A 24,766-nucleotide genomic window follows, 5' to 3' on the forward strand; every position below is an offset into this window, starting at 1 on the left:
CAACAGTTTCGATTAATTCCTTTAAGTCAGAATTAAATACTAATTGACACATTTTTGTCTTGACGTACAACGTCCGATATCCGGGCTCTCAAGAAGCGGCGTTTTTCTATAGATCAGCTTCCGGTATTTGCCGCGAGACACTTGTGGCTATTTAATTGTCTCTGTCAGGGCGCGCGCTCCCGTTTCCAGGAGACAAGGCATCGGAAATTCTATCAGAATTAATAAAAGATGGAATTAGCGATAAGGCGCAATAGAATTACCATTGTTTGCTAAAGTAACGACATTCTTCTTTTTCCCGAATGACAATATTAAAACAAGTCCACTCATGCCGTTGTTCGACGTCTTATCAAGTTGGATTCTCGCATCACTTGTCTCTCTGTCCACAGCAGCAAGACCGACATCGTCGACGACAATACGGTTGTCAGGGCACGTGGGTTGCCATGGCAATCGTCAGACCAGGACATTGCACGTTTCTTCAAGGGCTTGAATATAGCAAAGTGAGTTTGAGTACATGAAGCTATATTTCTAATAAAAACAACGTTCGTGTAATAAAGCACAACGCAGCAAGGAAGCAATTCCTAACCAGTAGAAAACTATTGTTGGAAACTGTTTGAAATCCGACTGAAGAGATTGCTGACATGATACCTGTCCTATACATTTGACTTTTAACTACATGCAGTCGGTCGGGTCGCCGCGGGTAAAGCGTTAGTTTGTCAAGCTGAATACATGGTTGAGCTCACCATATGTTTATAATGTGGTGTCTTAATATTGCTGGAATATTGCTTGAACAAAGCGGCGTAAAACGTCACTCACTCGCACTATGTGGGCACTATACATGAAGGTCGTCTCGAGTCTCAGGTCGTGATACCCATGGAATATATCTAGGAGATTGCTGACGGCAGCATGAAAACGAAACCAAACTCCCAGTTGCAAACAAAAGGGAAAAAGGAGAAAGTATCTAACTACCCGTACACAATGTTCGTATGAGCACCTGTACCTAAATGACTTCATTGTCGCTATGACAGTGGTGGGCAACGTTAAACACTGAGCGACAATAACAGCGGTGTGAGGAGATTTAGTCTGTCAGGCTCTACACAGATGCTGTGTATTTACAGGGGTGGTGTGGCGCTGTGCTTGAGCCCTCAGGGACGACGGAATGGTGAAGCCCTCGTGAGATTTGATGGCGAAGTTCATCGTGATTTAGCGCTCAAGCGCCACAAACATCACATAGGGCAGCGTTACATCGAGGTGTACAAGGCAACAGGAAAAGACTTCGTCAACGTGGCAGGAGGTAAGACCCTTTGGGTTTCACGAGTTACCTCCCCTGTCGCCTTTTACCAAGTTTGTGTCGTAAGGTTGTTGTGGATCATCCGTAAACCATTCCCACTCATAAGGTTTATAAAAACAGCTGTATCTGACTATTACTGGCTACAATAATGAGTGTACCTGAATGTCCGGATTAAAACTGATCTTTGGCCACTCTTGCTTCTCAAGACACCATTAACAGGATCCAGTGGTCTGGCTCGCTGACTCGGTTTAGCCATGTTTCACGTAGATTGATGCTCATTTTGTCAGTCACAGGAATGTCTAGTCAAGACTCGATCATTTAACTCAGGCATCTGGCGCGGAACTTGCTGGGTGCGTTGTCAAGGAAACACAGAATGTATGGAATCTATTCAAATGTTTGTGGTATAATCTTGAACAGCATAATACAGGGGAAAGAGTAAAAGATCTGGTTGCCATACTAAGGCTTTGCTGTTGTTCTGAATAAAATTTCTGATCGGTTGGTGTTATTTCTTCAACAGGGAGTAACTCTGAGGCACAAGCTTTTCTTTCGCGAGGAGGACAAGTCATCATACGCATGCGCGGACTTCCATTTACGGCAACTTCTCAACAAGTGGTGAGTACCAACACTTTGGAATTGTTTGCGGTGTAGAAATATGGAATAGTTATCTGTGAAAGGTACTTGCAGATGCACACACGAAGACACATTACAGTGTTCACATATAAACTGTAGCCATGGTGACTGGGATGGTGCAAATAGAGTACAGACTGCACGCCACATCATTCTGTCTGTGTTATTTTCAGCAGCGCTGTGTATGATCACGTGACCTAGTGGCTCCCCCTGGAGGTAAGTTTTGGGAAAGGCTAGTAACAGACCTGGCGTGTGGTGATTCTTGTTTGGTTGGTCGCATCCACGGTGTTAATGGTCCACTCGAATTGCAGGTGTTTTGGATTTGGGCGGTGCGGGGCGGTTGCTGGCTATTTTCAATTACCTCTTTCACTTCCGACGTCCATTTCTCACTGGTGGTGCCTTTCAGTCGTGGATGTGGGCGTGTCTCACGAGTAGTGGGCGGGGTCGGGTGGGGGTGCTGCATGTCGGTGTAATGTCCATGTCATCTACTAGCCATGCTATTTCCTGTGTTTGCGCTTGCAGCTGGAGTTCTTCGCGAGAGAGCCGAATCCATGTCAAGTTTTGGACGGAGAGGACGGTATCCTGTTCGTCCACTACCCTGACGGGCGCTCTACCGGAGATGCCTTTGTACTGTTTACATCCGAAGACGAGTCTAACAAAGCCCTCAAGAAGCACCGAGAGATCATGGGCACTCGATACATCGAGCTGTTTAAGAGCACAACAGCGGAAGTCCAGCAGGTAGCTCTCCTGCTTAAGAGACCCAAAGCTGCTTCACTTCCGGATAGTTCGCGCCGCCGATACAAATAACACGTGGAGTAACTGTCATAGTAATGTAGACACGCGAGAGAAGACCCATGGAGGATATGTTAAATTGAGGAGGAAGAACCGGCAACAACCCTAGGGTCAGCCCCCAACACCGACCATCTGCTTCCTACTTACCCTTTATATGTCAGTTAACCCTCAGCAGCATTTTGTATATTTTGTGGTTTGAGGTATTTTAGAATATTTGGTTGAGAGGTGGTGACAGGGCGTCTGCTCGCAATGTGGTTTTGGGACTGTTTGTTTACTATTTGGTTTGAAGTGTTACCATAATGAGATGAAATGATTCACAATGTCTAACTACCCATATTTTTTCATTGTTCAGACATCATTCATGATCTGTCATCCTTTTTGTGAAAAGAAACTCTCGAAAAAGTAAAATATAATTGAACAATTATCGAATGGTATGCTGATGCCATTTGAGATACCGTAAACGTGGGTACACACTTGAACCACATGTGTAGCAGTATTGTTATATAACGTATATATAGACACACGAGGGTGTAGCATAACATACCGCACTTAGTGACACTACATGACAAGGTGCTCGTCACGGGACGATCTATGCACCACATACGCGCTCAGCTTTTGGTCTCTTGGCAAATATCTGTCTGTCTTTCCACTCTTTTCATGACCCATATCTCCATTTAATTGTAAAGATTAATATTTTCATTTTTTTTATCACTTTGTTTATGGTAAAAGAGAAATAATTTTCCTTATTTTTTCAAGAAACATTTTGACATTTCTAATTCATTTTACACAAGTCAACTAATCTGGTTTTGTTAACATTTGTTTGTGTTCTAGTAACGAATTTTGTGTGTTTAATTGGTTGGAGGAGTCTCTCGTCACTAACCCTGTGCAGTAACTGTAGCTGTGTAATGTCCTCAACAGGTTCTCAACAGGAGCATGGATCCCCGCAACCCCGAACAGCAAGACGGACAACTTCCGCCTCTCATTGCGCAACTTCCGGCGCAAGCAACGACAGTGCCTACCATCATTCCACAAAACCTAATCACTGCTGGAACAAGGAAAGACTGTGTGCGCCTGCGCAACTTACCTACCATAGCACAAGTGACTGATATTCTAACATTCCTAGGCGAATATTCTCAGTTTATTGTGTATCAAGGAGTACACATGGTTTACACAGCTCAGGTTGGTATACTTCTTCCTGTGTAGGGGAGATAATCCATTATTGGTCTAGAATTGTTTATTTATATCGTTTGTAAAATTTTGCATGTCACACATTGTTTTTCTTTCACATTTAATACTTTCACTTTGAACCCATTTGGTTTTAATCGTCTTGGATTCTGCACATAAATGCATGATTATTGATGTGTAATATGTTAAAGGTCCCTGTCCTTTAATTGTAATTATATAAACTCGCGTGGTAATTATACACGCTTAGTCTAGGCCACCGAGTAAAGCCTGTGGGACAGTCGACATTCAAAGTTACGGATGGGTATTGGCTAGCAGAGGGGTTAAAGCGGTCGCTCGTTACGCCGAAACCTGGGTTCGACTCCCCATATGTTGAGCCCATTTTTGGTTTCTCCCGCTGTGATATTGCTGGAATATTGCTAAAGGCAGTGTAAAGCCATACTCACACACATACTGTCGTTTTAATAAGTAAACGGGCAATTGTTCATTATGGTTCGTCAAACCCGCAATCACTGTATGTAGTTAATCGCGTGATTTATACTGTACGACGTGTCTCCAGTAATTAATCAACAGGCCTAATGCCTCGTATCAGTGAGGCTGAAGATATTAATGCTGTCAGCAGTGACACGATGTATAACACTGACTCCCGTGTACTATGTTTAGGGCGAGCCATCGGGAGAGGCTTTCATTCAGATGGACTCGGAAGAAGCATCGAGCATGACCGCTATCAACCGACACCGTCGACCTATGACGTTTGCCAACAAGAAGCGCTTGATTGACGTCATACAGTGCTCTGGCGATGACATGAGCCTCGTTCTGACCAATGGCATGCCAATGGCCACCATTCCCCAAGCACCTGCACAGATGATACAGAGACAGATTATAACACCAGGTGAGTGTCTCAGTACCCTGACCCAATATTGTCTTTATCCAACTACATTTTACCCGCGAAGATCCGGGTTAGAATTGATCTTCAGCAACCCCGTGCTTGTCGTAAGAGGCGACTAACGGGATCGGGTGGTCAAGCTCGTTAACTTGGTTGACTCGTCATGGTATCCCAATTTCGTAGACTGATGTTGATCATAGTTTTGATCACTGAATTATATGACCCAGACTTAATTATTTACAGACCACCATCATATAGACGGAATATTGCTGAGTGTGGTGTAAAACTAAACTCACTTGTTTACACAGTTACATTTTGTTATGTAATCATTCAAAACATGTAAGGAAATGGTCTGAAACCGTTATCTCTGCTTCAAAATGTGTCAAAATTTAACTTAATACTTCTAGATATTTTTAATAATGTGTTATCATGGTTAAAACATCGTCGAAAACCCGGTTTCCATTCCCTCCATAATTCCAATGTGTAAAGTTCATTTGTGATGTACCTGTCCACGATCTTGCTTAATAAATGGGGTAGAATATGCCTTCAGCAACCCATGCTTGCCATAAAAGGCGACTATGCTTGTCGTAAGAAGCGACTAACGGGATCGGGTGGTCAGGCACGCTGACTTGGTTGACACATGTCATCGGTTTCCAATTGCACAGATCGATGCTCATGTTGGTCACTGGATTGTCTGGTACAGACTCGATTATTTACAGACCGCCGCCATATAGCTGGAATATTGCTGAGTGCGGCGTTAAACTTAACTCACTTACTCACTGCTTAATACATGCTGCAAGCGGCGTGAAAGCATACTCACTCATTCATGTCGATTACAGGCTTCCTGGAGGGAGTATTAACCCCATGGCTGATCTCTTGCGTACAGCACTCAATACGTTATGACCACAACAATAAACTTTGCATTTGTCTCTTTTTCCTAGTAACAGCACCGACCATCATGCCTTCACTGGGGACGTTGCCGTATGCCCAGTTGCCACAGCCACTGCCAGCCGCCTTTCCCCCGACGATGACTCACATCCCCCAGCGTCCGGCGACGTCCTTCTACCCTCCCATCCTCTACTGGTACCCCAGCCCCCCTGTCTCCCCTCAGACTTATCTCACCCATACTGGCCCCTCGGTCATCGTAATGAGAGGCCTGCCTTATAATGTAACCGTCCAGGACATTATCAATTACTTCCAAGGATTCCCAGAGGTATTTAAACTCTCTTACACTGCCTCTTGCCGAACACGGACAAACTGCCCCTTCACGACCAGCCTGAAACACGCAGTAACGTGTCATGCATATCTCGCCGTGCCGTTACATACTAAAGATATATTATTGTTAAATGTATATCTGATAGTTATATGCAGTATGTTAGTCACTGCTTGGATGATGGTGGTCGCGAGGGTATTGGACGCTCGCTCTCTCCTTGTTATTCAAAAGACGGGGTCTTTTGATTCCGGGTAGACCCAGATTGTCTGTGTTCGGCACATCGGGATGTTGTCGGCCGCAAGTGCTCCGAGTTCCTGCAGCTTGGGACCATGTGTCGTAGTGATATCCCAGTCCGCCTATCTTTCGCTTGCCTCCGTTTTTGTTGGTAATGGTTCTGTCTATACTGGGTATTCCTGTCCCCAGCGCCTGTGCCTCTCATTACCCGAGGTGGTCTGAACACACCACACAGCAACTCTGCGTGTCACACGTGACAATCAAGTGATCTCGCGTCACCCACAGGTCTCGCGAGATTCATTTGTTAAAGATGGATATCGCAGACTTGTATTGGCAAGCTTTGTTGCGCGTGTTGGGTATGAGGTTAAATTTATAGCCTGTATGTTTACATGTCAAAACATTGCTTCACAGTTTTGGTTTTATTTCAAACTTTTGGTTTCGTTGCTCCGTATTTCCCTGCCTGATGTTTTGTTTTGGTTCTTATTCTTGTAAAGATATCTTTTTGCATGTTGCACAACCCCGCAGTAGAGTAAATACGACATAAAACGATAATGATAATAATATTAATAGTAACTTGTGATATGCTAAGGATTGTCCTGGCGTTAATTTGTAGAAACCAAATGTAAACATACTTAAGAAGATTAACTTTTCGTTGAGCTCTTGAACCTAATTTTATGGGTTTTGTTTGCAGGTGAGTCCAGAGACGGTCCAACTCCAACACAGCGCTGACGGGAAGCCAAACGGCGATGCTTTGATCACGTTCTCGTCACGTGCTGAAGGCGAAAGAGCAATCATCGAGAAAAACAGGCGCCATTTGGGCAACCGCTTCATAGAGCTTTTCATGGCATGACGACCACGTGATGGGAGTCCATGACAGCAGACCTGCGCATTATGACTGAAAATGGTGACATGAATTCTGCCCCGGCCTGGCAATCGTGCTGCTTGACGTTGTTTTAGTAATATTTTACGTCCCCTCCACATGCCAATATGGCCGACCTGGGAGGAAAAACACGCCAGCTTTTAGTTTACTAGACTAAAAAGGGTACTTTTATTGTGTAATTTGAGAGATTTATTGTGCTTTCTGTACAGTGTCGACTGTCGCAATGTTGGAGAATAAGCTGAACCAGATCTTATTTATTTTGTGTTGAAATTTTAACACATATTTTTCTAGTTGTAAAATATTAAAACCACTTTTCATATTTATATACACTGTCAACCATGCATTCCTCATCATGTCGACTTGTAGACAATGAAAATTGTAACTATTTATTCGATGTCGATATTACTGTTGTATTTGTAAAATAACGTGTTTTATCTTGTTACTGAATAGATGAATTATATATACATATACATTAATTTAGAATATTTTAACGAGCGGTCTTCTACAGACCCCTCCAGTGTTGTACATAGAGACTTGTATAGGATTTGTTGTGTACATATTTTGATGACGTCATTGTTATTTGTTATGTCTGTTGATGACGTCGCGTTTTGACGACGGCCTTATTTTGTATAAGCCCTCTGCGCAACTGGTTATCTAGTCACTTACACGTTACCACACCCTGGCTGCAAGTAGCCGCTCTCTGGCCCCTACCGTGGATACATAAGCTTGTTTACGTGATGAAACGATTTAGTCATTTTGCCCTGCAGGTGACAGAATGTTCTACGTGTCCGATTTTGTATACCATCTTCAATACGTGTACCGTATTAACTTGACTTCCATGAATATTGCTCTATTTTGGAAATGTGCCTTACTTACAAAACGCCAAAATATCTGCGATTTGAACCAAATTATTTTTCGAGGATCGAGCTCCTGTTACGACTTTGCAATAAAACTCTATGCATTTGATAAATAAAAACCACATTGGCCGAGTCTCCCTCAATCTGGACTTCCGCTTGGACCAAAGATTAGGTAATATGTTCGCCATTGCGGCATAGACGTGTATAGACCAAGAGGGTTCCACTCGAAATCAAACTTAAGAGCTGCAATTATTTTCTAGTTATTTGTGATGTATTTCATCACAAGAGTGAATGTGCCTTTACGTCATATTTATTGTTTTTTGCCATATTGCAAACATATAGATTGAATATTATATCTCTGGCTGATGATTGTAGTTATAATGTCGGTGTAGATGACGTGGGGTGGGGTCCAGATGCCGGGGCTCACCTCAGTTATTGACGGGCTGAAAGGAACGAGAACACAAGGGATCTGTCCTTATATCTTTACCTTATGAGTAGAGGCTGCGGTATTTCATTTGCATGTTATTCGTATCCTGTTAATATTTATTAATATACGCACGAAAGCAACGTTTGAGAGATAGGCCATTATGAAAATGTTTCGGTGGGGTAGCCTAGTGGTTAAAGTGTTCGCTCATCACGCCAAAGACCCGGGTTCGATTCCCCCAGATGGGTACAATGAGTGAAGCCCATTTCTGGTGTCCCCCGCCAGTTATTGCTAAAAGCGGCGTAAGACTTAACTCACTCGTTCTGAAACTTGAGTTCTCGATGTCTTCAGTATTATAACGCCCACATTGGCAGTGCAACGAAACGTGACATTCTGGATCCATCCCAGAAACATTCCTTGAGCCCACAGTGACTGCGGTGAGCAAGTCTGGAGGTTATTGTATCAGTTCTTGCTTCCTCGGTTAGTGTGCACAACTCAAATATTTGATACCAGCTTGCTCAATGTTTGACTGTTTGAAATAGGTACACGTATCGTACTCGGAAACAATAGAAAATAAGTAATGGCGAATTGTCAAGTGCCATTGTCTAGCCTGTCTCACCGGAAGTGCGATCTTGCCATGCGTCAGCCGAGGAAGCAGTTCCGGGTCACGGTTCGTAGGGTATGGGCACTGTGATGCATTTTTGAAGCAATCTCATTTTACTGTCTGACGTCGTTGCGGGTGTTAAAACACCAACTAAATGGCGATATTATTGAGTAATAAGTATAATGTTATGGCACAGTCGTGCAGGTAGATGTTGGATATGTTGGCACCCATAGGGTGCCGTTCTTGTCTATTGGATCTACATTATTTTAATGTGCAATATCATTTGTCAACAGTGCATGCGAAATGTGCAGGTTGCTGCGCAATGTATATTTACTTGGGTTTTGTAGATCTGTGCTTTATCACTGACAGCAATCACGAGTCCTGACGTCATGGAGTCGTCACCTAGATTTTCGTATATGATTGTATTTTTTGCGGGCACCTGCCCATCTGATTGTACTAAGTGTAGTTAGTAAGCTGATACTCCTGAATAAACTCCCTTCATACACTTGGTGGTGGTGCCGATGCTTTTATCATGGTGATGGTTCGAAACTATCTTTACTGCTGACTCTACTCGTCAACGAAAATGGCGTTGTCAACACTTCCTCTTCCGGGATGAAGCCAATAAACCCGTTTATCCAGCCCCTCCTCCTACTAACTGTCTCCCTAAACCCTTTGCTCATGCGTGGGACTGGAAAGCGACTGAATGATACTCTTTCGTGACAACGTGGCGTTGCTTTAACTATGTAACAGAATGATCCGTTTTGATCAAGCTAAATACAAATATATTCTATCAGCCAACGATGGAAACGTAAGTTATGGGTGTCGCAATATCATGTATAGATATTAACGGTTGCTATAGTGATGATTGCTACAACAGCATATCTCTCCCAGTTTTGACCTAATCCAGTGGTGGTGGGATGCGCACGCAGCTTTCTGCGGTGAACGGGACTTATGTCAGTGTCAACATTGCCGACGTGTGAGATGCAAAACCCTCACGTTAACTTCTAACAGACCACTGATTTGCTTATATTTGTGCTATGTCCGTCCCATTAACAGGTCTCCATACTTTTTAATCACTCACCCCTTCCAGCCCCGTCCAGATCACGTGATGATCATGTGACGGTTTGGCATAGGCTGGTCAGTGCTGCTGTTTTCAGAAGATAGGAGAGATACGTGCCAGAGAAACTAGTCATATTTATCTGATCTTAATATTTTTAAGCGATGCCTCCATGCCCTGTCTGGAGCTCAGGCCACTTGTCCTGGAGACATGGCCGCCATTGTACGCCATCACTCATGTCAAGATTTTATCTTGTCTTCTATTTTCATAGATTTATTTAGAAGTCGCCACGTTTGGCAGTTATAATGTATTCTATTCGTGTAAGTATTGCCCTTTTAATTTATTTCGTGAAATAAACGTATCGATCGTTAGTTAAAATATGAAATATAACAGTGTATTGGCTTTGCTTATTTTCCGAGCACGTCTTCAACCATACTCAGAACGGCCACTATAAATTCCGTGGCTTTCCATACAAATCAGCGCTTGATTAACTCAAGTGGTTAAGGCCAAGTGAAATGGTGGAAATTCGAATTTCATTTCTGTGTTTACGAATATGGCGGGTAGTGCGAAATATTGAGCAGTTTATGAAGGGAGACGTTGCGTCTGCGACAGGTTCAGAACATTACTTCTCAAACGGAAGTAAGGATAAACAAGAATCCCTTTTTTCTCTGCTTTTCCTTTTCGAGTTGATAATGTTCGAACAAACCTGTAAATGTTGATGATTCTTTGAAGAGAGGCACGGGGAGAGAGTTTATTTTCAGCATTACTGACACCTGACATGATTTCTATGCAGTAGTGAAGCGTAATGATAAGAGAGGGTGTAAGAAACCAGGCTTCGCCAATGACACGCAAATGCTACGATTTCCGGGGTAAGGAAAATGCGGAAATTATGTCAGATAGTCAGAAAAACGTATGAGCTAAGATGGTGTCGCCATTCATTCCACAATTTGCCACAAACCGCCCAGCTGAAGTGCGAAGTGGTAGTTGAAACATTGGCCATTGTCACTTGTGGCGCGGGTTCGACTCCCCATGGGAAATGCCCAAGGATTATTCCGCATGACCCTCCGGGCAACAGAGGTAAATGCTATTCTATTGTAAACATAAACAATACTTATTTCGTTCCTGTTTGATCGCCGCGGAAGTCATAATGGATAGGAGATAAACCATAACACTCTTTGTTCACACACGTTACGGCAAAGCTTGCTTCACGCGTGTAGTCAACACTTTGGGCATACTCGAATGCATGCTACCTGAGAACCTCGTTCAAACACACATGCCTGTTTTTCACATTGTTTTAACACCATATCCATAATACGTTATTCACCATGCATGCACGCCACGATATATTAAATATTGTTCTGGCACACGTGGGTTTCATGGCATATATCTATCGCTGGAACACGTGGATGCCAGAACAACACACTCTCAAACATATGGACGACAGGGTAACGTGTTCAAACTTATGCACTTGAGGCTGACATGTTCAAAAACACGAACGCCTCGATAACAAATGCATATGTACACGAGGATAACATGTTCAAAATACGGGCGTCGCGATAACGTCTAAATACATGCACGTAAAAATAACATGTTCAAATGAATGGATGCCACGATAAGGTTCAAATACACGCACGTAAAAATAACATGTTCAAACATATGGGCGTTATGATACCGTTTGAATTCATGCACATGAAGATAACATGTTCAACCATATGCCATATGAACGTCATGATAACGTTCAAATACATGCATGTAAAGATAGCGTGTTCAAATAAATGGGCGCCATGATAATGTTGTTCAGGTACATAGACGCGAGGATAGCATGTTCAAACATGGATGTCATGACAGCATGTCGTTCAAACATATGGACATGAGCACAACATTGTTTAAACGCACGTTTACTGTTCTTGTTCAAACATATTGGATAACGTAATATATATCTGCAACATATGTTGTTAAACAGCAAAGGACGTTATGAGAACAATGTTCAAACATACATGAGCGTCATGACAACTTATTGTTCAAACATACATGAAGGGAACGAACACATGTCACGTCATGTCATGTCACTGTTATCAATCCGCGACCCGTTCTGTTTCGGTTCGGTGGGGTAGCCTAGTGGTTAACGTGTTCGCTCGCCATGCCGAAGACCCGGGTTCGATTCCCCACATGGGTACAATGTGTGGAGCCCATTTTCTGGTGTCCCCTCCGTGGAATATTGCTAAAAGCGGCGTAAAACTAAACTCACTCACTCGTCTTGTTTCAATCCAGATCAAACGTGTCAGAAATATAAAAACAAACGCTACACATGCTAACATGCACACATGTTTGTATGTAAGTAATTTTTTTCTGTTGCATGCTCAATATGTCCTAATTATACCGTGTACACCACCTCCCACACACTGTCATGTGAGTATTGACAAGAAGGACACCGGATGTACATACAGGATATGGATGTTGGTTGAGTTATGTGTCAAAGAACAAATATGCTACGCGACACACATGCAACATATGTCCTGTAAGATAACATGAAAATATGAAATATTTTCCATTGTTTACTTTGGGGCGGTCGTTAAAGCGTTCGTTAGTCACGCCGAAGACCCGGGTTCGATTCCACACCTTAGCTCAACGAGTGAAACCCATTTCTGGTGTCCCTCGCCATGATGTTACTGGAATATTGCTAACTCATCCACTCACTCACTCGCTGTCAAGTACACGCCATAAATTCGTTTTTTAAGATAGTTGGCTATGGCGTATATGCATCGAAAATAATAACAGTAGCCATTTGATATGTCAATGCATTTTCGTCTTGTTTACATGATTCAAAACAGAACTTAACGCGGCACATATAATATAAACTCGTTTGCCACAACGTTACACAATAATATGTGCCATTACATATACAAAAACAGTATGGCTTATTATGAAGTGTTATTATTGGTATTGGCGCCAAGGTATGAAACCTCAAATCATTAGCACGCCGATTTTCCTCGTATACAGAAGCCGTAGGGTAGCCAAGTGGTTAAAGCGTTCACTTGTCAAGCCAAAGACCCAGGTTCGATTCCCGAAATCTGTGAAACACATTTCTGGTGTTCCCCACCGTAATATGGCTTGATCATTGCTAAAAGCGGCGTAAAACTAAATACACTCACGCACACAGTGATGACACATTGCGATCCTGGTGTCGTATCTGCTCTTCACATTGTTACCGATAGCCAAATGGCGAGAGGAAGTATGACAATACATCCCGCCAGCCCCTCGCCGTTGATGAGCCACTGGTGACCGACAATGATACCTGGTGCTTGAGTGTAAATGCTGCCCAAGATGACTGGGTTCACCTGGTTCCACACTGTATGCATCAGGCCACTCGCCCATACTGAGTATCTGAAACAAAAGTGTAGGGATTGTAGCACACACAGGCACGCCGATCATAACACGGGGATTATCCGAGCGCCACGACCTTTTTAGGAAACCAATATATTTTAGGGTATTTCTGTAGATAATTCAAGATGCTCTGGATGTTTTTCCTGACCATTTATTGGACTGACACATACTAATGATATATACTGATTTATCTTAATATTCATCCGTGAAGACAAATTGTAGGATTAATGATAACTTTCAACAGAAATTCAAAAACAACATCAATATGTGCAGATGCTGAAATGATATTGAAGTGTGAATCATCTTTGAACTCAAAACAGATACAAAGTTTCTACAGTGAAAGTCATTTAATACAGTTTGAAAGTTCAAACTACTAACATAGTGACCTCAAAAGACAATAATGGCCGACTAAGCAAAACTAATGCTAGTCGTCTGTCAACCATCCTCGATATCCCCCGGGTATACGTTCCGACAAGTCTGTACTATACCCTGCTAGTCGTCTGTCAACCATCCTCGATATCCCCCGGGTATACGTTCCGACAAGTCTGTACTATACCCTGCTAGTCGTCTGTCAACCATCCTCGATATCCCCCGGGTATACGTTCCGACAAGTCTGTACTATACCCTGCTAGTCGTCTGTCAACCATCCTCGATATCCCCCGGGTATACGTTCCGACAAGTCTGTACTATACCCTGCTAGTCGTCTGTCAACCATCCTCGATATCCCCCGGGTATACGTTCCGACAAGTCTGTACTATACCCTGCTAGTCGTCTGTCAACCATCCTCGATATCCCCAGGGTATACGTTCCGACAAGTCTGTACTATACCCTGCTAGTCGTCTGTCAACCATCCTCGATATCCCCCGGGTATACGTTCCGACAAGTCTGTACTATACCCTGCTAGTCGTCTGTCAACCATCCTCGATATCCCCAGGGTATACGTTCCGACAAGTCTGTACTATACCCTGCTAGTCGTCTGTCAACCATCCTCGATATCCCCAGGGTATACGTTCCGACAAGTCTGTACTATACCCTGCTAGTCGTCTGTCAACCATCCTCGATATCCCCAGGGTATACGTTCCGACAAGTCTGTACTATACCCTGGATGCATCCACCTCCTCCCTTGGCTGGCTTTTTATTCAGTCAGGTGTCTACGCTGGGAACTTGAGCGAACCAATTACAACTCGCTTTCGCTTTTCAAATTATCTAACACATTAAACTTTTTTTAAAAAGTTTCGGGCCTAAAAATATGTCTGTATGATTTCCCCAAAATATGAGTCGCACTGCGGACAAACTTTCGCGACCGCTACCTTCCTTGACACTGGCAAGCTCGGTTACAACGACGGCTTAGCTGATTGGCTATTGTGAGAATGCGAAGCCAGCAAAGGGAGGTAATAAAATTATCGGGCCGACCCGTAGATGCGTCCAGAGTATAGTGGAGACTTATCGGAACGTATAACCTGGAGATATCGAGGATGTCTGTCAGCCTGACCAACAAATTCATCGATGACTTACAATGCTGACGTTACGGTGAATATTAAGCAAAGCCAAAGATGTCAGTCGGTTTTCAGTCATAGTGTTTCGAAGCCAAGTTTTGATCCTCTTCATAGAATTGGATGTTGTCACGGGGGTTGTTTTTGAAACAGGCATGGCAAGACGAGTCTTCAAGGAAATGTGGTTTGGCGGATACAGAACCGGATCTGCTTCTTCAAGTGCTCCACAAAGACTATCACTATTGCGTCACCTCTCCTTCCAGCGCCTGAGCTCAGAGGCTTGCAGAAGTTGATCAGCAGGGGAAATGTCGTGCTGAAGGCTTTCAAACACATCTGTTCCAAGGTCTCGTGACATGTTTTTTTTTTATTTGAATGGAATAACCTAGTGTATCCGGAACCGACTTTCATTGAGCGCAAGTCTCTGTTGCAATTCAGAGATCAGATGGTCAACGAATGGATAGAACAGTGCTCTCTTCCGATATTGAAAGGGCGCATCAGCAGGAACATTACCCCTGTGGCTGAATGTCATGCTTATAGCTGCCAGAGCACAGGCGTCATCGGGAATGTCCAGAAAGAGATGCACATCATCCCGTACACTTCGCAAAGTCTGACGTAAGAGGATTCATCAAGTGCACCAAGGAGGCCTGTTTTCGCGAACTGCAGTTTCTTGCACAAAGGCACTGTGTACTGCAGAATTTGTTCCACGGTCAACAAACCCACCATGAAGTCAAACGTAAGGACCGAGTGGACACGGGCTCTTGCGTTAGAACCTACACCATCCTGCATTAAAATGAGAGCTTCCACAACAACCTAAAAGCATGCTTTGAAAGTAGTCAGTGCATCTGTACGTGCACTCCACCGTGTTACCTTAGTGCAGTGTTAAAGAATGGGGATTAAGGTTAACATTAGCAAAGGTTGCTCTCGTGAAAGAAGCCCCTGGACTGTGAACGTAGTTCGCCAAAGGATAATGTTCCCTTATCCGTGCCTGCAACCCCTCATTGCAAGCACTCGCATTGCTTGCCCCATCGTACCCCTGACCCCGAAATTAGCGGCAGTCAATCTAATAGGGTATCAATCAACAGATTAGCAAGATGTTCTCCAGAAATTCCTCACTTACACAGGTATTACCTTTCTTATCATCCAGTGTTCTGCGCATCCATAGAGAATAACGAGGTTTGCATGGTATTTTAGTCAATAAATGGCATCATTCGTTTATTGTCTATGTATTTCGTTGTAAACGATCAGAAATTGTTTTAGTTAGTTGCAAAACATAGCAACTTTAACCCGGCTGATCCTTTCCAAGTAACGGGCCAGTGTATTTATGACTCAGGTCCCAGATGTCCACAGCTGTCTTGGCGCTAAGATGATCGTTAGTCCCATACATTAACAATGACTTACGATTATCATAGTGCGGAGACGGTAACGAAAATCTACGGCGAATTCTTTAAATGAGAGAACATGAGAGAAATATTCAAACCTTTTGAATGTACATGATGTGTGAACCTTCTTTGGGGCAGCTCTCACGGCTTTGCGTTTGAAATAAGTTTCAGTTTTATGTGTTACGGCCGCTGCACGCTTCATTTTGCTGAGTCATTAACGGAGAGTAACGACCCCTGATGTCTTGTAAGGGGCACAACTCTATTGACATTGAGCATGCTACTGATAACAGCGGACCCGATGACACTGACATGAGCCAGACGTATACCAGTGTATGGAGTATGTGGTACTCTCAGTGGCCTTGTGAAATCACACCGACAGGGATTGATGTATACACAGACACACTCACAGGGATTGATGTATACACAGACACACTCACAGGGATTGATGTATACACAGACACACCCACAGGGATTGATGTATAAACAGACACACCCATAGGGATTGATGTATATACAGACACACCTATAGGGACTGATGTATACACAGACACACCGACAGGAATTGATGTATACACAGACACACCCACAGGGATTGATGTATACATAGACACAGGGATTGATGTATACACAGACACACCAACAGGGACTGATGTATACATAGACACAGGGACTGATGTATACACAGACACACTCACAGGGATTGATGTATACACAGACACTCACAGGGATTGATGTATACACAGACACACCAACAAAGATTGATGTCTACACAGACACAGTCATTGATGTATACACAGACGCACCCACAGGGATTGATGTATACACAGACACATGGATTGATGTACATACAGACACACCCACAGGGATTGATGTATAAACAGACACACCCACAGGGATTGATGTATAAGCAGGCACACCCATAGGGATTGATGTATACACAGACACACCCACAAGGATTGATGTATACACAGACACACCCACAGGGATTGATGTATACACACCCGCAATGGTTGAAGTATACAGAGACACACCAACAAGTATTGAGGTATACATAGACACACCCACACCGAGATCTGAAACACTGAGCGTACCGAGTGAGCTATGAACAGATACTGTGTCTCAGATCGTGTATCCCAAACACGGAGACTGGGCGAGATACACATGAAGAGATACGTGAACATGATCTGTTAAGGTTGACCGATCCATTTTGAACCTCTTATAGAACGACTTGGGGTGAGAGTGAAATCTTGCGTTGTTGACACGTCATTAGTCACAGAGGCGCATACTTAAATACTCTAATCTGAACAACTCCTTTCGCTCTGGAAGTGGGCCAGATAAACATGGCCCATGGGTCTGTGACATTTGGCCAACTGACAAACACGAAGAACGTGCTGTGGTCAAGTACTTGGAGAAAAGACAGGCTCCAACGCCAGAGACAGATGTCCTTCCTAACGTGAAGAGTTGGTCAACAGAGTTCAACCGTGGATCTGAAAGCTTAAAAGACGATCTCCGTCTCCATCACTCCGCCTGAGGGTGACTGAGCGTCATCTTGGTATTTCAGACGACGCTTTCCAGAAATGAGTACATTCCATTATCAAAAGAACTTGGGTATTGAAATGGTAGCTGTTTTAGTTCCAAGGCTTTTGAAGTCTGATAGAAAAGCAACAGGCACAAAGACTCAACGATTAGTTTTAAGCTCAATCAGAGAGTCTCTGGTAGCGATTTGTGTCTATGGATGATACCTTAGTTCGCCATTTCAAAATAATATATAGACACGTTGTGGCCTCTCTGTTCTGGGAAAGATTTAATGATGGTAGACTATCTTCCCAAAGACCACACAGTAAACGCTAACTGAGGCGCTCTTTTCAGACTGTGAACTTACGAATAACGATGTGCGGATCATAGAAATTATGAATCATTGCACCAGTGAACACTGTCTTTTATATGGCTAGAATCCACAGTTGTGGGTTTGAACTGCTTCTGATAGCTCTGCATTCTCCAGATATGACTCCCACAGATGTCCCTGTTCCCAGGGATTCAATTCTGACGATGTCGTCACAGCAGTAATGAGGAACTGGTTTGTCAACCCAGATGTGGACGTTCAAAGATGCTAGGACAAAATTCTCAAACATCGCTTACACAAACTGAAATAAATTTAAGTGTAAATATGCGAAGAGTTTACTTACGCACGCCCCGTATTTCGCAATGACAAGTTTTCAGCACGTACACAGAACTTCTCGTAGTGTAGTGACAACAATGGAAAAATGTGAGTTTTTCTGAGCCTTATGATCCTTGGCTCATAAAAAACGACTAAATGATGTTGATTTTATGATGATAGTTGCTCATTTGAAAAACCATGACTGTGCAAGTGTGGCCCTGGAATGTATGATATTGATTTTGTTGGTGAATGTGCACCTACAAAAAATGTCAGTTTCCGTGTCTTCAACGATTCAAGGTCGGTTCCGACTGTAACCTCCACGTGACTTTACGACAACCAGCACTCTCCTCCTCACACACCCTGTCATCCTCCTGATCCTCTGTAGGGACAGTCTGTGCCATTCCTCCTGTAAAGTATCTTCCAACTGGGTGAGGTTCTGTATAGGAGGATCCCTATGTTACACATGGCGACCAATCATGTCCCAAGGGGTTTAGATCGGGACTCATTCAATCGTGAGATATGTCAGAGAGTGCCTAACTAAGTTCTTGTGGGTGTATATCGTTTTAATGCGATGTAAATCATCCCTCATACCAGTCACGCCCGTGAAGATCTGGGTTACAACTGGTCTCCACCATTCCATGCTTGTCCTAAGAGGCGACAACCAGGATCGGGTGGTCAGGTTCGTTGACAGGTCATCGTTTTCCAGCTCCGGTGGATGGATGCTCATGATGTCAATCACTGGTTTGTCTGGCCCAGACTACTGTCCAGATAGCCGTCATATATCTGGAATATTGCTGACTGTGGCTTTAAACAACAAACAAACAAACAAGCAATTATATCGGTCACAAATCAACCACAACATTCCTAGAGACCAGCTCACGCCATATCTATCTGGTATCCTTATCTACAACCGCACTCGTTGTACAGAAACACACCTACCCTGACTTGATTGCCACCCAGCCATGGGGAAACGCCGACAACGTGACCGATAAACACTGTACGAGTACGGTCATGCGTGGCCTAGGGGGTGACAGTCGTGACGTCATTAGTATCAACACGGGCACGTGGAACAGTCCCCAAGCTACACCGCTGGAAAATTGAAGAGGCCACAATGTTGCACACATGTCTCCACAAATAAACATATGCACAGTACTACTTAGTATATAAATCTGTATACACCCATATTGCGTTCGTTGACGCTCATGATGTCAATCACGGGATTGTCTGTACTAGACTCGGATATTTTACAGACCGCGGTCCTATAGTTATATCCTGCACGAAATATGCTGATTAAAAAAGATATACCCCAAAGCATGAGGGGAACAAGGGGAGACAACTGGCAGCGGGAAACAGTGACGTGAGAAAGAGTAGGAAACACAGTGACGAATCAAAAAGTAAGGGAACATAGTGACGTGCAAATTAGAGAGAATATGGTGAACTACATTAGCTGATTAGTGCAATGGGGGAGAAGGCATTAACATACCAAGAACGCGAACAAAGTGATTAATGTAATAGCGGGGGTGCATTAACGTACCATGAACGCGAACAAAGTGATTAATGTAATAGCTGGGGTGCATTAACTTATCAAGAGCAGGGGAACACAGTTATTAATGTGATAGCAGGGGTGCATTAACGTACCAAGAACGCGAACAAAGTGATTAATGTAATAGCTGGGGTGCATTAACTTATCAAGAGCAGGGGAACACAGTTATTAATGTGATAGCAGGGGTGCATTAACGTACCAAGAACGCGAACAAAGTGATTAATGTAATAGCTGGGGTGCATTAACTTATCAAGAGCAGGGGAACACAGTTATTAATGTGATAGCAGAGGTGCATTAACTTACCAAGAGCAGGGGAACACAGTTATTAATGTGATAGCAGGGGTGCATTAACTTACCAACAGCAGGGAACACAGTTATTAATGTGATAGCTGGGGTGCATTAACGTACCAAGAGCAGGGGAACAAAGTGATTAATGTAATATCGGAGGACGCATTAACGTACCAGTTAAGACCAGGGGAACACAGTGATGTACCCTCGGGGAATACAGTAAATAACCTCAATGGCAGCGTCAGACATCTTTTCTTTAACGTTTCGAACTTCCAGCGTTACGTACCTAAGTAACAGAGCGACACCTGGCGTGAAGTGGGACATCAGTGACGGCAGCAAGAAGCATCGCCATCCAACTTCTTCCCCTGCCGCCCTGAGGAAGCTGCTCAAGAAGGTGCCGTTGAAAAAGGTGCCGTTCAAAACGTCCACTTGGAGGTCAGGCTGGTGATCTGCCACACGGGAGTGGATAAGTCAGGCTGACTTTTCTTGATGAGAATAAATGCTTCATACATTAAATACATACTGAAATACCCTTTACACAATTATTTGACAACCCAACATGACCTCAGTGTCATGCGGATCATACAGTGAGCGAGCTCAGTTTCAAGCCGATTTTAGCAATATTCCTGCAGCATCACGGTGAGGGCACCAGAAATGGGTTTCACACATTGTACCATGTGAGAAATCGAACCCGGGTGTCTGGATGACGAGCGAACACTTTAACAACTAGGCTACCTAACCGCCCCCAGGTCATACAGATGTAGGCCATCACAGCCGTAATTTTCAAGAGGTACCTGACAGATAGACCCATCGTCAGGGAGCACAACAGCATTAGCCACGGGGTCGGGGAGTGCCAGAATCAAACGCAGTACTCCATCAACGTCAATGATGACCGCAGAATTACTCCAACGACGTTTGGAACCTGATGCTGGTGTGAATGTAATCAACAGGTCATGGAACTGATACAGACATTGGACTTTCCACCACACAGCAAGAAAACATGCTCTCTTTATCGCAGAAGACACCTTCACTTGTCCGTTAGCGTATATCTCCCCCCATTTGCGAATTCGACTCCGTGAGGCTGTCATTGGGGTCCATCAACTTGCATTCGGAAGTGTGTCATATATGTCTTCATCATCAAATGATTGTTTTAATAGTTATCTATTTTCCGTTTTCACAAAAGCAGCCAATCTGTATGACACAGTCATCACCTTAGCAATATACTCAGACCTCATGACACGTGTTGGCATATGTGCGTGTTTTATTTCCTATACAACTAGGTTTCCATTGAATTATGGCGCTATATTAGTGCACATGTACCACCGAAATCATATTCATGTACGCTGAATCTGTCTAGTGACAGAGGAAATGTTTAGGGAGTGGATAATACCAACAGCAAGCAGCCCCTAGTTGCATACCCAAGTATCAGTGTTACCCTGAAAACTTGAAGCTATTATTTTATTTAAGGCTTCCAATCGGATTGGTTGATGCACACCACCGATATAGTAACGAAACATAGAAACAAGCTCCTCACAGGGGTAACCCGCCTCCTACCGAGAGCTTAACCTCTTTGGCATTGGTTGCTGCGCGATTCATGGATATGATGCTGCCATATAGATATAGGACGGTATTTCTACACAAGCTCCTCACAGCCATATCACTTGTCCTGTTGGGAGCGTGACGTATTTGTCACACACGGCCATGGCGCTCCTCCTACACAATACTGCATGACATGCGTGACAGCGTCTGGAGACGAATTCAGATCACGAAATGTACTGATGACTTGTGGGGATTCTACCTGCCTATGTATGATGTCGTTTCGACTAAGCTGTATGATGTGAATGGCCAGACCGCTGATTCTTGAAGTGAGTACCTGTTGAGCTTGTCAATCAAGTTTTTTGGGGGGTCGATATTGAATTATTAACGGATCTCCTTGAAAGAGATGTGTTTGCCCTTTGTGACGCCAGTCAACATTTATTCCTTCACTAATACATATACTTTATGCCAACGTATGGGGCTTTTTTTTATTTTGCAAGACATATACTCACTGGGTTGTGCCCATCCGAAGAGGAGGTCAATGACGGCACAGGCTCCCACCAGGGCGGCGACACTGTATACTGCTACCGCCGAGAAGGCCACAGCTTCCAAGGGCTAGATAGAAAAAGAAGCATGCGACAAAGTACAAAGTAGTATTCCATATTGTAGTACTGGAGAGAGAGAGAGGGGGAGAGAGAGAGAGAGAGAGAGAGAGAGAGTGAGTAAAACGTCATATGCCACACTTGCTCGTGTCAATCCCTATTTATTGAACCAAGTTACTTGTATATTCATAAATACACACCACCAAATGAAACGCGAAATCCATCAATATCTACTGTGAAGTACATCAACAGTGTTAAATAGGTTTCTGGTGTATAATTAATTCCGTTAATACTGTTTTGCACGGCAAATGAAATATTCCCACAAACGCCGTGAACTCAGTGGTCTCCATTTTGTCCGTGCAGGGTCAGGTCGTGAAGTTAGAAATAAATTCTTTGCATGATGTTTGTGCTCTTACGATGCTAATTAAGGAACGGATACTGCTTAACGTCTGTGCAACAGTGAGCATTCCACGTTTTAGTGCTAACGTCAGAGAGCAATAGGGAATATTGAGGCAGGTTGAAGCATCCTACGAGTCGCCAGGCATAATGGAACACACCAGTCCACCATCTACAGGCTGCTAGACCGCTAACAGCAGACAAACACCGTCGCTGACCACTCTTGTTGCGGACGTTCACGTGTCACGTCATACCGGCAAGACCGCTACATTGTGACCTCTCATTTGAAAAATCGCTTCATACCAGCTACCACAACAGACCGTGACACTACTGGAAGACAGAACAGACCCACGACAATACTGTACGTCACCGTCTTACTCAGGCTGGTTCACGTTGCCGTCGACAATACGTTGGTTCTTCAACATGTAATATTTCAGAACAATGGGCAAGGTCGTGGTAGGGGTGTTCCTGCGCAGCGCTTTCGCTCGTTTGATACCAAATCATTAACTCGTTTAATAAAAATGGTATTGCACGGAAGGCCGGTTAGTATCCTCTATATATATCCGTAAAGCCTACGTAGAAAACACCCACTAAACTACTGTACATCATGAACATTTCTTTATTAAATACTTTTTGCACACGTTTTGACCGTGTCTTTTCTTCAAGTGAGTGAGTGAGTGAGTTTAGTTTTACGCCGCACTCAGCAATATTCCAGCTATATGGTGGCGGTCTGTAAATAATCGAGTCTGGACCAGACAATCCAGTGATCAACTACATGAGCATCGATCTGCGCAATTGGGAACCGATGACATGCATCAACCAAAACAGCGAGCCTGACCACCCGATCCCGTTAGTCGCCTCTAACGACAAGCATAGTCGCCTCTTTTCTTCAAGTAACACAATGATCTAAGATGATATATCACGTGAACCGCTCAGATCTGGTTCACGGCACAGCACGATGTTAGGGTGTGACATACTTAGATAACATGGCGGAGCACGTGACCTACCTGGCGCACTCCGAGTATTCGAACAGCCAAGGACCATAAATCGTCCGTGAAATACAGCGTCATCACTGTCGGTAGGAACATCGCTTTTGCCAGCGTCTGGAAGCTCAGCCTCTTCACGTGACCCACGTACACCCATGCTGTCGTAACGACGTTGACTGCGAGGACGTAAGAAAGACACTGATACACAGTCATCGAAGCCATGACCAGGCGTCTATGCTGTTGCAAACCAAGGTATGCTAGCTGACTGACCGAGAAATATTGCTATGCGGGTTGGTGTGTTGCTGTGGTTTGCTCGAACGCGTTGTTTTCGAGGTGAGAACAGATCGATAACACACACGTTACATGGATTTGGATATAGCGTAATCATATCGCAGCGGTTGGTTGTTTGATTTGATGTTTAATGGTGTACCCGGCAATATTCCAGCTATGTGTGGCGGTGGTCTTTGAATAATCGTGTTTGGAGCAGACAGTCCGGAGATGAACAGCATGAGCATCGCTCTACACAGTTGGGATACGATGACATGCCAGCGAGCCTGACCACCCGATCACCATTTACTACAAGCATGGGTTACTCAATACACATTAGTCTCTCTCTCTCTCTCTCTCTGAGGTCTATACATTATTTAAAATATAGATCAGACGGTCCTGTGATCAACAGCATGAGCATCGATATGTGCTAGTGGGATACTTCGACATGTGTCAACCAAATCAGCGAGCCTGACCATCTGGTCCAGTTAGTCGCCTCTTACAAGAAGTACTGAGCCTCTATTGTAACCCGGATCTTCGCGGGTTACAGAGAACACAGTTAACTTAGACTACTTCCCAAGCTGTCTAAACGCGAAGCTATAAAATTTGACTTGGTTAACACATGTCATCTGTTCGCAGTTGCGCAGATCGATGCTCATGTTGTTGATCACTGGATTGTCTGATCCAGAC

General features: G+C 43.9%; 2 protein-coding genes across 4 annotated transcripts in view; one reads left to right on the plus strand and one right to left on the minus strand.

Moving 5' to 3' along the window:
* Window positions 1-10,434, plus strand: part of LOC137257780 (RNA-binding protein fusilli-like) — a 30,321-nt gene extending 19,887 nt beyond the window's left edge. The window contains exons 6-13 of one of the 3 annotated variants that reach the window (XM_067795208.1): window positions 387-497; window positions 1,116-1,291; window positions 1,806-1,900; window positions 2,438-2,653; window positions 3,626-3,886; window positions 4,553-4,781; window positions 5,717-5,988; window positions 6,914-10,434. In XM_067795208.1, coding sequence (XP_067651309.1) covers window positions 387-497; window positions 1,116-1,291; window positions 1,806-1,900; window positions 2,438-2,653; window positions 3,626-3,886; window positions 4,553-4,781; window positions 5,717-5,988; window positions 6,914-7,072 — 1,519 coding nt within the window. In that variant the 3' untranslated portion in view covers window positions 7,073-10,434. Of the gene's footprint in view, window positions 1-386; window positions 498-1,115; window positions 1,292-1,805; window positions 1,901-2,437; window positions 2,654-3,625; window positions 3,887-4,552; window positions 4,782-5,716; window positions 6,340-6,913 lie in introns of those variants that run through there. The other 2 variants (XM_067795209.1, XM_067795207.1) reach the window with 2 other exon arrangements.
* Window positions 10,435-12,828: 2,394 nt separating this feature from the next.
* Window positions 12,829-24,127, minus strand: LOC137258219 (uncharacterized). The gene is made up of 5 exons (XM_067795812.1): window positions 23,831-24,127; window positions 22,338-22,440; window positions 20,576-20,738; window positions 19,398-19,547; window positions 12,829-13,428 (listed from the first exon to the last, which is right to left on the minus strand). Exons 1-5 carry the CDS (start codon window positions 24,029-24,031, stop codon window positions 13,242-13,244), a joined length of 804 nt encoding a protein of 267 aa, XP_067651913.1. The 5' UTR covers window positions 24,032-24,127; the 3' UTR covers window positions 12,829-13,241.
* Between the last annotated feature and the right edge of the window lie 639 nt (window positions 24,128-24,766).

The sequence above is a fragment of the Haliotis asinina genome, chromosome 12 (genome assembly GCF_037392515.1).
Source record: "Haliotis asinina isolate JCU_RB_2024 chromosome 12, JCU_Hal_asi_v2, whole genome shotgun sequence".
Taxonomy (NCBI): domain Eukaryota; kingdom Metazoa; phylum Mollusca; class Gastropoda; order Lepetellida; family Haliotidae; genus Haliotis; species Haliotis asinina.